Raw genomic sequence first — 14,891 nt, forward strand, 5'->3', positions numbered from 1 at the left:
CCCTCCTTTCTATTCTGCATGAGCGCACTTCTGAGCGGAGAAAGCCTGATGAAGGCCCCCCTTCCTTTCCTCTTTCCTTCCGTCAAAAGGAAAGGTGGGGAAAACTTCTTTTATGTGGGCTGGCTGGCTGCATAATTAGGGTCCAGATATGCCGAGGTGCCTTCCGTCTGGAGATGGCAGGATTCTCAAACATACTTTGAAATAAACTGCGCCGTTAACAAGGCACACCAGTGTCTCTCTTAAAAACAGCAAACCCAACTCTACAGCTAGCAGCCCCAGTCACCCCGTTTAAAAAAATTCTATTTATCTATGCACACTCCACGGAATGTAATGACAGTATTCGCTCAAGGAAGAAGGCGTCGGTTTGTGCATCAAAGCCCCGCCGAGTTCATGCAACAGGACTATGAAAAGAAGCTACACAAAGCCAGGCGCTTGAAGGAGGCGTCTGTCTTTCTGCCCATGGTCCTTCCAGTCCCTCAGAGCTGAGCCTTACAACCTCCTGACTTCAGATCAGGAAGTCTGCTCTAAAGGACTCCATAGATCTAGGGCCAGTAATGATGGTGGTTTTGGAAAGCTGTGCTTTTTCAGGGGTTTGGAGTGTTGGGTTGTGGGGTTTTCTTTTTTGGTAGTTGCTTTTGGTAGTTACAGGCATTTTCCGAGAGAAGCTATCCTACTTCCCGTGCCTGTCTAGATGACACACACTTAATAGCTCCTGACTTACCTTTAATTGCAGCATGCATTTGTCCTGGCTGGGGTTACTTATCGCTGAGAAAACAGCACTCTGCTCATGTTCTTTTTTTAAAAAAAGAGTTATTTATTGATACCTATTCAAAGATAAACAGAAATACATATCCATTACAGATTATCTTTTTATAATACCATCCTATAAAAAAAGGGCAGAAAGTAGAAAAGAAAAGAAAAACCCAGAGAGAGAAGAAAAGATAAAAGTTTTCCTGCAGACAAATATAGCATTCATTCATTAAAATCCAACCGTTCTATCTTCCTTACACCAGTATTTTTTCAATCTTCAAATCAAGATATTACAAGTTAATTTCCAGTCCTTAAGAAGCGTCAGTGATTATTTTTCTCTAATTAAACATGTTAACTTTGCTGTCTCCGCCAAGTGCAATAGTTTTTTTTTAAATTCCTCTGCAGTGGGCAAGGCTGTATCTTTCCATCTTTGCACTCTGCACATGTTCAGAGGCACTTTGAACATGTTCCAGGACCGAAAGCAGGTTCTGGGACAGGTCTAATGAACTCAGATAGATGCCCAGGAATGGGAGTCCTTATACCCATCCCAGTCTGGGAGACGATGGCTTCTCCTCTCCACTTCTGGGTTGTGTATGATGGCAATAGCAAACTGACAAAGAAGGACAACAGAAATTGTTACGGGTGTTGCAATGGCATTTCAAACCTTGCATAGAAGGAGAGGTTATGGCAGGCATAGGCAAACAGCCCTCCAGATGTTTTGGGACTACAACTCCCATGATCCCTAGCTAACAGGACCAGTGGTCAGGGATGATGGGAATTGTAGTCCCGAAACATCTGGAGGAGGGCCGAGTTTGCCTGTGCCTGGGCTATGGGGCCCCTGAGCCTGGGAAGCCAAAAACTTCCACTGCTTTTTTCTTTTGCAGGCTGCAAATTTCTCAGGGGACAAATAGTAGCATGTGCCTCGGTCAGTCCAAGCACTACCAACTGTGCCAGCAGCAGGTAAGATCAAGTCTCCTGCATCCTTATTTAGACATGGATTCGTTCTGTGGGATGATGTGCAGAGGCGGAGCTAGCTGCTCTGGCACCTAGGTAAACGTAAAAGGACCCCTGACCATTAGGTCCAGTCGTGACCGACTCTGGGGTTGCGGCGCTCATCTCACTTTACTGGCCGAGGGAGCCAGCGTACAGCTTCTGGGTCATGTGGCCAGCATGACAAAGCCACTTCTGGTGAACCAGAGCAGCGCACGGAAACGCTGTTTACCTTTCCGCCGGAGTGGTACCTATTTATCTACTTGCACTTTGACGTGCTTTCGAACTGCTAGGTGGGCAGGAGCAGGGACCGAGCAACAGGAGCTCAGCCCGTCACGGTGATTCGAACTGCCAACCTTCTGATCGGCAAGCCCTAGGCTCTGTGGTTTAACCCACAGTGCCACCTGCGTCCCACTGGCACCTGGAGCGGCGCAAATGCTATGCACCTGGGGGCGGGGCCATGGGGATGGGACGAGTGTCCCAGGGGGCAAGCCGCCCATGGCGGGCTGATTCCTGGGCGGGGGCGGGGGGGGAGCCACACTGCTTTGCCAGCAGCCTTCCTCCCTTCCCTCTTCCTTTTGACAGCTCGGGGGAGGCTCCCCCCCCGAAGCAGCCCAGGACCAGGGCGCAATGCCACACCACCTGTCCATGACTCCCAAGCCTCCCCAAGCTGTCAAAACGAAGGGGGAAGTGGGGAAGGCTGCTAGCAAGGTGGCGCAGATCTGCCCCTTTCCCCAACGGCTCGGGGTAGGCTTGGGAGTCGCGGCACGCCAAATGTCACCCCCCTCAGTGATGACACCCGGGGCAGTCCACCCCCACCGCCCCCTTCCCCCGCCCCTGCTGCTATGAGCATGAAATCAAATAGAATTCAACTAGCAATTGGTTGGTTACTGCTACAGTGGTGCCTCGCAAGACGAAATTAATCCGTTCTGTGAGGCTCTTCGTATAGCGGTTTTTTCATCTTGCGAAGCAAGCCCATTGACAGCTTAGCGGATTAGTGCTATTAGCGGTTTAGCGGCTTTTAGCGATCAGCTGTTAAGCGGCTTATCAGTGGATCAGCTGATAAGCGGCTTAGGGGCTTAGGAAAAGGGGAGAAAAAGGGGGGAAAATGCGAAGGAACTTGCAAGACATTTTCGTCTTGCGAAGCAAGCCCATAGGGAAATTCGTTTTGCGAAGCGCCTCCAAAACGGAAAACCCTTTCGTCTAGCGGGTTTTCCGTCTTGCGAGGCGTTCGTCTTGCGGGGCACCACTGTATCTATATGGAGGCATCAATATGTATGGAACTTGAGAATGGGTTATTGGACTTGCCAGGCTGCAAGCTGCAGCTCGGTCCTATATGCATCTACTCAGAAGTGAGCACCATTGAGTTCCCGTGAGTTTAGTGGGTCTTATTCCCAGGACTGTAACCTCAGAAGGGTGCTCAGGTCTGCTCAAAGATTACAGTGGTACCTTGGGTTACAGACGCTTCAGGTTACAGACTCCGCTAACCCAGAAATAGTACCTTTGGGTTAAGAACGTTGCTTCAGGATGAGAACAGAAATCGTGCGCTGGCAGTGGGAGGCATAGCTGTCAACTATTTATTTGAAAATAAGGGATCAGCAGCCTTGATAATAAGGGATCAGCAGCCTCACCTGTCAGTCTACGGGATATGTAACAATCCGGGATAGCAGCAGGAAACGGCACTGGAATAAGGGAATTCCCCCCCCCCAAAAAAGGGGAAGGTTGACAGCTATGGTAGGAGGCCCCTATAGCTAAAGTGGTACCTCAGGTTAAGAACAGTTTCAGGTTAAGAACGGACCTCCAGAATGAATTAAGTACTTAACCCGAGGTACCACTGTACTCTTGGGAACATCTGGCAGTAATTCTCCCCCCCCCCCCGCATTCTGGGTGGGGGTGTTATAAAGGAATAGTGAGGTTAGATCGTCCTAGACTACATGGGCAAAATCTGCAACCTGGGGGCCACATGCCCACCCCTAAACTGAGATAGGCACAGAGAGAGAGAGCATGAATGAATGAGTGGGCAGTGGATGAATGAAGGGGAGAGAGACGGTGGGTGCTCATGTATTTGTGTCAATGGGTGTGCATGAGAGACAGAGTGACAGGAAATGAATGCATGATGGTTGAAAGAAGCGGGCACAATTGGAGGGTGGAGAAAGGGCCGCCAGTCACAAAATGGCTGCACTGTGGGGCCATGCTAGAACACAAAATAGCTGCCACAACTAAAAGAGCAGTAAAAGAGACAGGAGCACAAAATACTGTGGCCCTCCCCACCCCCATCAATCCAGATAGATAGATGATAGATGATGATAGATAGATATAGATAGATAGATAGATAGATAGATAGATAGATAGATAGATAGATAGATGATAGATAGATAGATGATAGATAGATAGATAGATAGATGATAGATAGATGATAGATAGATGATAGATAGATAGATAGATAGATAGATAGATAGATAGATAGATAGATGATAGATAGATAGATAAATAAATAAATAGATGATAGATAGATGATAGATAGATAGATGATAGATAGATAGATGATAGATAGATAGATGATAGATAGACATACACACAGTGGTACCTCAGGTTAAGTATTTAATTCGTTCTGGAGGTCCGTTCTTAACCTGAAACTGTTCTTAACCTGAAGCACCACTTTAGCTAATGGGCCCTCCTGCCGCCACCGTGCCACAGGAGCACGATTTCTGTTCTCATCCTGAAGCAAAGTTCTTAACCTGAAGCACTATTTCTGGGTTAGTGGAGTCTGTAACCTGAAGTGTATGTAACCTGAAGCATATGTAACCTGTAACCTGAAGCGTATGTAACCTGAAGCGTATGTAACCCGAGGTACCACTGTGTGTGTGTGTGTCTGTTTTATTATTTATTCCTCGCCCACCTGGCTGGGCTGCCCCACTTATTAAACTCGCTCGCAGAGATAAGCTCTTTCCACCTGCCCTCTGTTCAAAAGGAAAGGGTGGGTCGTGGTCTGATCCTGCTCCTCAGTGAAACATGGGCATGTTTCAGGATGATGCAGAGCCGGTCAAACTTAGCTTAGTGTGAAGAAGGAACCGTCTCAGGCGTTTTGGATTTTTGAGGGGTTGTTTACAAAGACCTTTCCCAGGTGCTACAGCAAGCATTTGTGAGTGCCCTAGCACCCATAGGCTCTAGGGCAGCCTTTCTCAACCTGTGGGTCCCCAGATGTTGTTGGACTACAACTCCCATCACCCCTAGCTAGCAAGGCCAGAGCTCAGGGATGATTGCAGTTGTAGTCCAACAACATCTGGGGACCCACAGGTTGAGAACCGCTGCTCTAGGGAGTTCAGAAATAAAGGAGTTTGTTTGATTTTTATCCCACCCTTCTAAGAAGCCATGTGTGGCCCATGTGGTCCTCTGTTATCTACATTAACAACTCTGTAAGGTAATTTAGAATAGCAGAGAGAGAAAAAACCTGACCAACCCCTCCGGTACATATGGAAACTGCTTCTCAGTCAGGGGTACCATCTGGATCAAGACCACAGAGGGTCTCCTTGCCACGCCAGGATCCAGATCGACCCCCCCCCCCCCAAATGGCTTGCTTTTAAAAAGCCAATCTTGCAATTGCATTGCTGGCATCTTGTCCTACTTTAGCCCTGAATCTTTCTCTTTTTATCTGGAGATCTTAAACCCCCCACCTGCATGAAATCTTAAAGTTCAGAGCCTTTGCAAATACAGTGAGAACCATAGCTGTCAACCGTCCCTTATTTGACGGGAAAGTCCCTTATCTCACCGCTGTGTCCCGCTGCTGTCCCTTATTAATGATGTCCCTTAAATTTCCCGGGTTTCAAAGGAAGCAGCTCCTCTCCCTCCCTCCCTGCCGGCCAGGGAGGAGGGAGGCTCCAACTGTGTTGCTTGGCTGCATTGCTCACCCAATAAGGAGTCTAAGAACGACTGGGGGGTGGAGCTTGCATGCCTTGTGCCTATCAAATCGGCCGTGTTGCCTGGGGACTCGCCTTTGCTCAGCGCTTCCCAGCGGAGAGGTGACGGTGGTTTTTCTTGCTGCATCCCCTTTGCCGGGTTGCTGCGCTGTGGGAACCACTGCATGAGGTTTCGTTTGGCTGCTGGCTGGGCTTTCTGCCTTTGTCTCGGAGGGGCTCAGAAGGTGAACATACCTGTGCCTGGAAAATCCCTTATTTTGGCTGCTGATCTTTTATTTCCGAGGCTGCTGGCCCCTTATTTTCAAATCTGTAAGTTGACAGCTATGGTGAGACCTACCCTGGCCTGCCTTTCGTTGAGAGGAAAGGGGATTCCGTGATGAGCTGAGTTTCTCTCTCCCTCCAGCTTTGTCCTGCCAACACCGCCAGCTTCAAGCAGTACCAGTGCGCCAGTTTCAACGCCAAGGCCTTTGGGAAGCAGCACTATCAGTGGATGCCTCTCTACCCAGGTTTGCCTTCGCTACGTTACTCAGCAGAAGCTTTCAGATGAAGTTGCTGCACTTACAAGGCTTGGTGGAGTCTTCAATCCGTAAGACTCTAGGAGCAAAACAGCAGAAGTCCCCCTGGCACTATAAAGACAGAGATTCATTGTGACCTAACTTTTTGTAGAGTAGAAACCGCAGCACGCAATGACACACGGGCTTAGATATATAGACAGAAAGTGTTAATGGTGGGGCCAAAACGGTATGAAATGCAAGAGAAACAGTGGTGGGCTAAAGTTCAGATGGAATTCTTCAACAAGATTGTGACCATTTCCAGCATCAGTCACTGGTGATAACACAGCCTTCTTAGCTTGCTTAAAGGTAAAGGGACCCCTGACCATTAGGTCCAGTCGTGGCCGACTCTGGGGTTGCGGCGCTCATCTCGCTTTACTAGCCAAGGGAGCCGGCGTACAGCTTCCCGGTCATGTGGCCAGCATGACTAAGCCGCTTCTGGCGAACCAGAGCAGCACACGGAAACGCCGTTTACCTTCCCGCCAGAGTGGTACCTGTTTATCTACTTGCACTTTGACGTGCTTTTGAACTGCTAGGTGGGCAGGAGCAGGGACCGAGCAATGGGAGCTCACCCCGTCGCGGGGATTCGAACCGCCAACCTTCTGATCGGCAAGTTCTAGGCTCTGTGGTTTAACCCACAGTTTATAGTTCTTTAATTCAGGTAATGGGAGAGGATTTGCAAGCTTGGAAAATGTGTTACCATCAGTGAGTAATCACTGTTCTGAGTAAAGTGGACTCTAGTCCATGAAAAAGCCATTCTACAATAAAGCTTGCTACGCTTTTGAGGAGCTACAACAAGCAATAGTACCCAGGGTGCCCTCGGTTGAGGCAGGACTGATGGCGAAATCCGTTTGCGTCGGTAGTGTAAATTCAGCCGATAGGTTTCCTCTCCCAGGATCGCCCAATGTCTCAGTTGGGTGGCAGTGGATGTTAAAATCATTTAACTGACCTTAGCACCCAGCTTGCACAAAGCTCCAGCAGAGTCAGCCTGATCCCATTGGTCCTTAGAGGAGAGCATCTTCCGCCTCTCTTCTCCTGGACCACTGCCATGTCACCCTGTGTTCCAGTTTCTCCTGTGTTTTTGCTCTAGATGATTACACCAGCATCTCTAACAAGCCATGCGATCTCCAGTGCACCACCAGGAACGGAGAGAGGCAGCTGATGGCACGAGCCCAGGATGGCACGTCGTGCAAGGACAGGGCCTACCAAGGGGTCTGCATCAGTGGGAAGTGTGAGGTAAAGCACTGTAAGGAGGACCCACCTCCTGGACTCAGGAATGACCTACATTGGCTATGTTCTTTCTTCACTGTTGGAGGTAGTATGCCTCTGAATATCAGTTGCATGGAATCACAAGGGCTGAGGGGAGCCTATGCCCTGTTTGTGAGCTTCCCACAGGCATTGTCAGGGACATTGTCAGTTTAGAATTACAACAGGGGTTTGAGGGAGGTCACAGCTCGGAGGCAGATGAGGGGAAAAGCTAGGAAATAATGGGAGAGGAGGAGGAGGAAGCACCACCAGGGCGCGACAGCTGACGGACACAGTGTCTTAGAAAGCATCCCAGACCCTCCATCTCCCAGAACCTAGCGAGCCTTGAAAGTAGGAGAGCAAAGAGCTCAGAGGGCACGTAGCAGCACCCATAGAGGACATGAATGCGGAAGTCATAGAATCATAGAGTTGGAAGAGACCACAAGGGCCATCGAGTCCAACCCCCTGCCAAGCAGGAAACACCATCAGAGCACTCCTGACATATGGTTGTCAAGCCTCTGCTTAAAGACCTCCAAAGAAGGAGACTCCACCACACTCCTTGGCAGCAAATTCCACTGTCGAACAGCTCTTACTGTCAGGAAGTTCTTCCTAATGTTTAGGTGGAATCTTCTTTCTTGTAGTTTGGATCCATTGCTCCGTGTCCGCTTCTCTGGAGCAGCAGAAAACAACCTTTCTCCCTCCTCTATGTGACATCCTTTTATATATTTGAACATGGCTATCATATCACCCCTTAACCTCCTCTTCTCCAGGCTAAACATGCCCAGCTCCCTTAGCCGTTCCTCATAAGGCATCGTTTCCAGGCCTTTGACCATTTTGGTTGCCCTCCTCTGGACACGTTCCAGTTTGTGAGTGTCCTTCTTGACACTGGGAGAGACGGGGGTGGGGTAGAGATTCACTCGGGACAACACTACTACTACTAACAACAACAACAACAATATATTTATACCCCGCCCATCTGGCTGGGTTTCCCCAGCCACTCTGGGCTGGCTCCCAACCAAATGTTAAAAACACAATTCAGCATTAAACATTAAAAACTTCCCTAAACAGGGCTGCCTTCAGATGTCTTTTAAAAGTAAGATAGTTGCTTATTTCCTTGACATCTGATGGGAGGGCGTTCCACAGGGAGGGTGCCACTACCGAGAAGGCCCTCTGCCTGGTTCCCTGTAACTTCACTTCTTGCAATGAGGGAACCGCCAGAAGGCCCTCGGAGCTGGACCTCAATGTCCGGGCTGCATGATGGGGTTGGAGATGCTCCTTCAGGTATACAGGACTGAGGCCATTTAGAGCCTTAAAGGTCAGCTTGGAAACGTACTGGGAGCCATTTCCAGGAAGGAAGCCACTTAACTGGCCTGTGGACATGTTTCCTGTCCCTCCCGCCATATTCGTGTTACCCAATCGGCTGGGTTATAAAGCCTCTCTCTGTAAATACTAAATAAAAAGTGGACGGTAAGAACATTCCTTGTCTTTGTACGTTCCTGGGCAACCGGCCACGGCAGCCACTGGCAGCAGCCTGACTGGCATCTGTTTGGCCACAGAGAGAGCAGCATGCTGGGTGAGATGGGCCTTCAGCATGAGCTGCCAGGGCTCTTCTTACAGTCTTTTGTACAAAGGATGGAACGTGAGCAAATGCACAGCGATCCATGCGTTTCAATTTTGAAAGTGATTAAAGGGCTTCAGAAGAGATGGCTTCTCGTCTGGGGTATGGATTAGGCTCACGGAAAGTTTTCACACTCTCAAGTGTGCCTCCACTTTTCTCTCTCTCCAGCCAATCGGGTGTGATGGCAGCCTCTACTCTTCCCAGGTGATGGATCGGTGTCAAGTATGCGGAGGAGATGGAACTACTTGTTACCGCGTCTCGGGTAGCTTCCGAAAGGGGATCTCGCATTTAGGTACACTTTGCTAACAGCACTTAAGCTATTTCCTACGCTGCCTCTTAGTACCCCTCTTGCTTCTCCACAGGAAGTTGGCAGAAGAATCGCTTAGGCTAGAGAAGGAGCTCCCCCCCCCACAGCCCCATACCTGAAGCCAAAGCAACAACCAAGAAGGAGCTTGAAGAATTAACATAAAATATAGTTGGCTGCTACTGAGCCTTTGTGCGGACGCGGGTGGCGCTGTGGGTTAAACCACAGAGCCTAGGACTTGCTGATCAGAAGGTCGGCGGTTCACATCCCCGCAACAGGGTGAGCTCCCGTTGCTCAGCCCCTGCTCCTGCCAACCTAGCAGTTCGAAAGCATGTCAAAGTGCAAGTAGATAAATAGGTACCACTCCAGCGGGAAGGTTAACGGCATTTCCGTGTGCTGCTCTGGTTTGCCAGAAGCGGCTTAGTCATGCTGGCCACATGAACCGGAAGCTGTACGCCGGCTCCCTTGGCCAATAAAGCGAGATGAGCGCCGCAACCCCAGAGTCGGTCACAACTGGACCTAATGGTCAGGGGTCCCTTTACCTTTCCCTTTACCTTGAGCCTTTGTATTAGAAGGTGCAGAACTGAACTGAGAAATCACGTTAGCTTAAGAGCAGAACTACACATTACAGTGGTACCTCGGGTTACATACGCTTCAGGTTACAGACTCCGCTAACCCAGAAATATTACCTCGCGTTAAGAACTTTGCTTCAGGATGAGAACAGAAATCGTGCTCCTGTGGTGCGACAGCAGCAGGAGGCCCCATTAATTAAAGTGGTGCTTCAGGTTAAGAACAGTTTCAGGTTAAGAACAGACCTCCGGAACGAATTAAGTACTTAACCCGAGGTACCACTGTACATACAAAGGTGTACGACAAAACCGCCAAAGGCAATTTCTGGTGAGGAAAAGCGGTTTCAGAATGGGGCAATTTAAAGCGGAGGAATGGGATGTGGCGCTTAATCCTTCACCTGCCTGTTGTTTTTCTATGGAAAGTTAGGGGGTTGTCACCATTTCCCACCCTAAGGGGTTCCAGTTGCATGTTTACCTTGCAAACACACATCTACAGTCCTGTGAAGGGGGGAAGCAGCTAGAGCGTTGGTGGACATTTTCAGCAGAAAAGCAGGAGGCAGAGGAAGGGCTATTGCTGAAGAGATTTCACCCCTCCCATATCCAAGAATCTGCTGATGTGCTCTGCTGATTCTCCAGAGAGGAGGGGCGGTTTTCTGCTCTCTACTTATTCCGCTCCAGCACCACATCAGAGTCAGTCAGTCAGTGTGCCAGAGAGAGAGAGACTGAGTGTTAGAGAGAGATCGTGTGTATAGATAAGGTTGCTGCTAAGAGCAGCTGAAGACACTCAGTGCAGTTCAGCATTCATTTTTGTTTAGACCTCATTTAGCTCTGTATATAGTTGTATTATAGTTGTAGATAGAAGAAAGAAGATATTCTACAGAGCTGCTCTCCGAGTCATTTATGCTCTGCTGGACTCTGCTATACTCGGCTGTGCGACGACTGTCTTCTTGTGGGAGTGAATCCGGTGCTCACAACTCTAAGCTGTGAGTCCACAGCACTTTGACCTGTTCCTGTCCAGAAGGTGGTCTCTGGAAGTGCTACCCAGCTCGCCTAGCCCAGTCGGGGCTGAAGTGGATGAGTCCAGTTGGTGGCACTGGCTCAAGGGCGATGCTGACAATTGCACCCCTGGGATGTCTGGGAAGTATTTGTTAAATGCGTTTGTACGTGATATGCAGTTCTGCCTTAGGAGAGAGCTCATTTCCAGGATGTTAATATCTGATGCCGTGCGATCTATGGCTGTAGGGTGGTATAAAGGTAAAGGGACCCCTGACCATTAGGTCCAGTCGTGGCCGATTCTGGGGTTGCGGCGCTCATCTCGCTTTACTGGCCGAGGGAGCCAGCGTACAGCTTCTGGGTCATGTGGCCCGCATGACTAAGCCGCTTCTGGCGAACCAGAACAGCGCATGGAAACGCCATTTACCTTCCCACCGGAGCGGTACCTATTTATCTACTTGCACTTTGACGTGCTTTCAAACTGCTAGGTGGGCAGGAGCAGGGGCTGAGAAACGGGAACTCACCCCGTCGTGGGGATTCGAACCGCCGACCTTCTGATCGGCAAGTCCTAGGCTCTGTGGTTTAACGCACAGCGCCACCCGTGTCCCTGTAGGGTGGTATACTAATTTAATAAATTAATGATGATGATATCAACGAACCTTCAGATTCTGTTTTTAAAACAATTCCATATGATCTTTTGCAAACAAATAGACTTTACTCTGCACTACGTGTTTGTGCTTTTGCCAAACGTGAGACTTTTGTGTAAGTGTGAAAGAGTTTATGGGTAGAGGCGGGAAAGGAAGTGAAGGACAATTTGGAGCGGAGGCATGGGATAGCCAGAAGGCTGGTTAGAAAGCACTGCATGCAAGTGCAGCAATGTTGCGTGAGCACGATATCCTATCTGTGTTTTTCTTTCCCTCTGAGCGGACGGGGAAACAATAGAGACAGATGAAATGGAGGACTCCAGATTCTGCATGAGATAGTGACCTTGGCAGAAGTGGAATGACAGAAACCAGGGAATCCCACCACCCTTGTCCTTTAAACACAGACAGCTGGGGCTGTTTGTTCAGTCAGGCTCACAAATCGGTGACTCTTCCAATGACCATCACAACACTAGATGGGGGTAGAGTACTGTTCCTTGTGCACAGCGACATTTCTGTGTTAAAATAAAGCACAGATTCAAATTGTTTTGCCTTTATAAATGAAGGCACACAAAACTGATACCAACACAGAAGCCATATAAATCACACCTCCCAACAATCTATATTTAGGGAATATTGCCCTATTTCCAGGTTGAAATCCCTCTTCCCACATCCTCAGCCAGTTGCACTTGTTCGGAAAGCTCAGGAAGGCCTGGTGCCTCAAGACCCAAAGTGCTGTGTTGTTTCTGGGTTCTTGGTAGGGTTTCTCCAGTTCTTGTGCAGGCTGCTGAAGGACAAGTATTCGCTTATTTTCAAATCCCTGCATCCCGGATCCTGCAATAAGCGAGGTCTCTGGGCTGCATGCTGGATGCCAGGAAACATTCCACAGGAAAAAGAGGAAGGGGCTAATTGGGAATCAAGATCCTAGGGAGATGTGCAATGAAGAATAGATAGGTTGCTGCCCTCTGTTATGTTGGGCCAGTCACCCATCCAGCACAATACGTATTTTCCACTCTGGCCAGCAGAGGCGCTCCATGAAGTCAAGCAAAGGTTTTTCCCTGACTTGCAAACTGCACGTGCCTGGGATCTTATGCATGCAAAATACCTGCTCTGTCACTGAGAGGTGGCCCTTGCTTTTCTGAAATCATCCACCTCAAGGTGCATACTCTCCAAAAGTTTAGCTGGGACAGCCATATAGTCAAGATATAGAAATGTTACACCTTTCAATCAACTCATCAGCATTTTCTTTGTCCCTATTCCCATCCCCCCAATATTAATATTAATATGCATATCTGTGGCAGCTAAAGCTGAAACAATTTTCAGCTGAGGGTCAGTTATTATTATTATTATTATTAATTTGTGGGTGGCACTGTGGTCTAAACCACTGAGCCTCTTGAGCTTGCAGGTCATAAGGTTGACAGTTCAAATCTGTGCAATGGGGTGAGCTCCCGTTGCTTTGTCCCAGCTCCTGCCAACCTAGCAGTTCGAAAGCATACCGGTGCAAGCAGATAAATAGGTACTGCTGCAGCAGGAAGGTAAACAGTGTTTCTGTGAGCTCTGGCACTCATTGCAGTTTAGTCATGCAGGCCACATGACCTGGAAAGCTGTCCACGGTCAAATGCTGGCTCCCTGGGCGTGAAAGCAGAGATGAGCGCCGCACCACATAGTCAAATTTGACTAGACTTAACCATTCTGGGGTCCGTCACGTTTAACTATTTATTATCTGTGCTTTGCAAGCCTCCTCAACAGACATGTGTTTCATATATGCATGTTCTAGGAGGCTCATGAATTAGAATCCTTAGAACAGAACACCTTGGCAGATTTACCCAGTAACTTAGGCTCACACACAGTTCATACATTATGTTGGGCCCTCTCATGGTGGAGAAATGGCCTCCCCACTCTCTTTCACCATGCAGATGACAGTAATAATAATAATAATTTTGTTATTTATACCCCGCTCATCTGGCTGGGTTTCCCCAGCCACTCTGGGCTGCTTACAGCACACAAGAAATTGTAAAATGTTAGGCATTAAAAATTTCCCGATACAGGGTTGCCTTCAGGTGTCTTCTAAAAGACAGATAGTGTTTATTTCCTTGACATCTGATGGGAGGGCGTTCCACAGGACGGGCGCCACTACCGAGAAGGCCCTCTGCCTGGTTCCCTGTAACTTTGCTTCTTGCAGTGAGGGAACCGCCAGAAGGCCCTTGGCGCTGGACCTCAGTAGAACAATGGGGGTGGAGACGCTCCTTCAGGTATACTGGGCCAAGGTCGTTTAGGCTTCAGATGGTCTAAATATACAGCTAAGCTAAATATACAACTAAAAAAGGAATGCATGAAAAATGTGTATCCTACAGGTATCACTATTCAGTCACTGGTTGCAGTGCGTTATTGAGCGTCTAATCTTTGGCAAACCTGGGTTTGCCTCTGTTCAATGTGTCCAAACACACTCAACTAAATTAACACCTGTGACCAAGTGGAAACAGAGAAACTGCTTCATGGAGCAATGCCAGTTCCCCTGATTTTAGTTTTCTGATTTGTTTTTGGTTCCTGTTTCCTAGGCTATGTGTTCATCACCAACATCCCTGCAGGTGCTACAGACATCCTCATTATAGAGCGGAGGAAAACAGAGAACATCCTAGGTAAGCGATGGACAGAAATGCTCCCTTGGGGAAATTTGTCCCGCAGCACAGCAAGGAGAGTGCTTAATTGACTTAATTACTGCATGCAAGCCTTAAAGAGCATTCAGGAGAGGGCTTTTTTGTTCTTGACCAATCTGTTCAGAGTAAATGCTCTCCCTTGATTTCAGCTCCAGTGGCGTCAAAGAAGAGGAAAGCCTTAAAATTACAGTGCCTTTTATCAAGAACTTTTAAACTAATGAATTGGTTCTGACCAAGCAAGTTTTTAGTTAGAGGGACATAATAAAACTCTCTCAAAGCATGCATTGTCTTTTTGTTTTTTTAAATCCCTTTCCTATTTAACCTAGATTATGTCTAGGGGAAGGAGGAGGGAAATAAATCTAAGATACATTTGTGGAGTACACTCAATCCCTCTACTCTGATGGTTCCCACTCCTGGACACATGGCAGATATAACAAAAATTGGTACAATATTTTAACAAAAGTAGCAGGCCACATGCTCCAAAATGCTACCATTGAGTTACACTTTTTGTAATCTCTAGCACGTCCAGGGCTTGTCCTGAGATCTGAAAACTTGGGAGAGCCTCTATCCAGCGGCGTAGCATGGTGGGAGGGGGGCTGAGGGGGCCATCACCCTGGGCACAGTTTTTTTGGGGTGCACATCACAGCACCCTGGTG

General features: G+C 48.4%; 1 protein-coding gene across 3 annotated transcripts in view; it reads left to right on the plus strand.

The window, feature by feature from the left end:
* Positions 1–14,891, plus strand: part of LOC309371938 (ADAMTS-like protein 2) — a 40,710-nt gene that overhangs the window by 6,083 nt on the left and 19,736 nt on the right. For all 3 annotated transcript variants that reach the window (XM_081915064.1, XM_081915065.1, XM_081915066.1), the window contains exons 3-7: positions 1,635–1,710; positions 6,061–6,163; positions 7,299–7,444; positions 9,240–9,363; positions 14,137–14,217. In XM_081915064.1, the coding sequence (XP_081771190.1) occupies positions 1,635–1,710; positions 6,061–6,163; positions 7,299–7,444; positions 9,240–9,363; positions 14,137–14,217 (530 nt within the window). The remainder of the gene's footprint in view (positions 1–1,634; positions 1,711–6,060; positions 6,164–7,298; positions 7,445–9,239; positions 9,364–14,136; positions 14,218–14,891) is intronic.

This window comes from Podarcis melisellensis (genome assembly GCF_964234715.1).
Source record: "Podarcis melisellensis genome assembly, chromosome: 6".
Classification (NCBI taxonomy): domain Eukaryota; kingdom Metazoa; phylum Chordata; class Lepidosauria; order Squamata; family Lacertidae; genus Podarcis; species Podarcis melisellensis.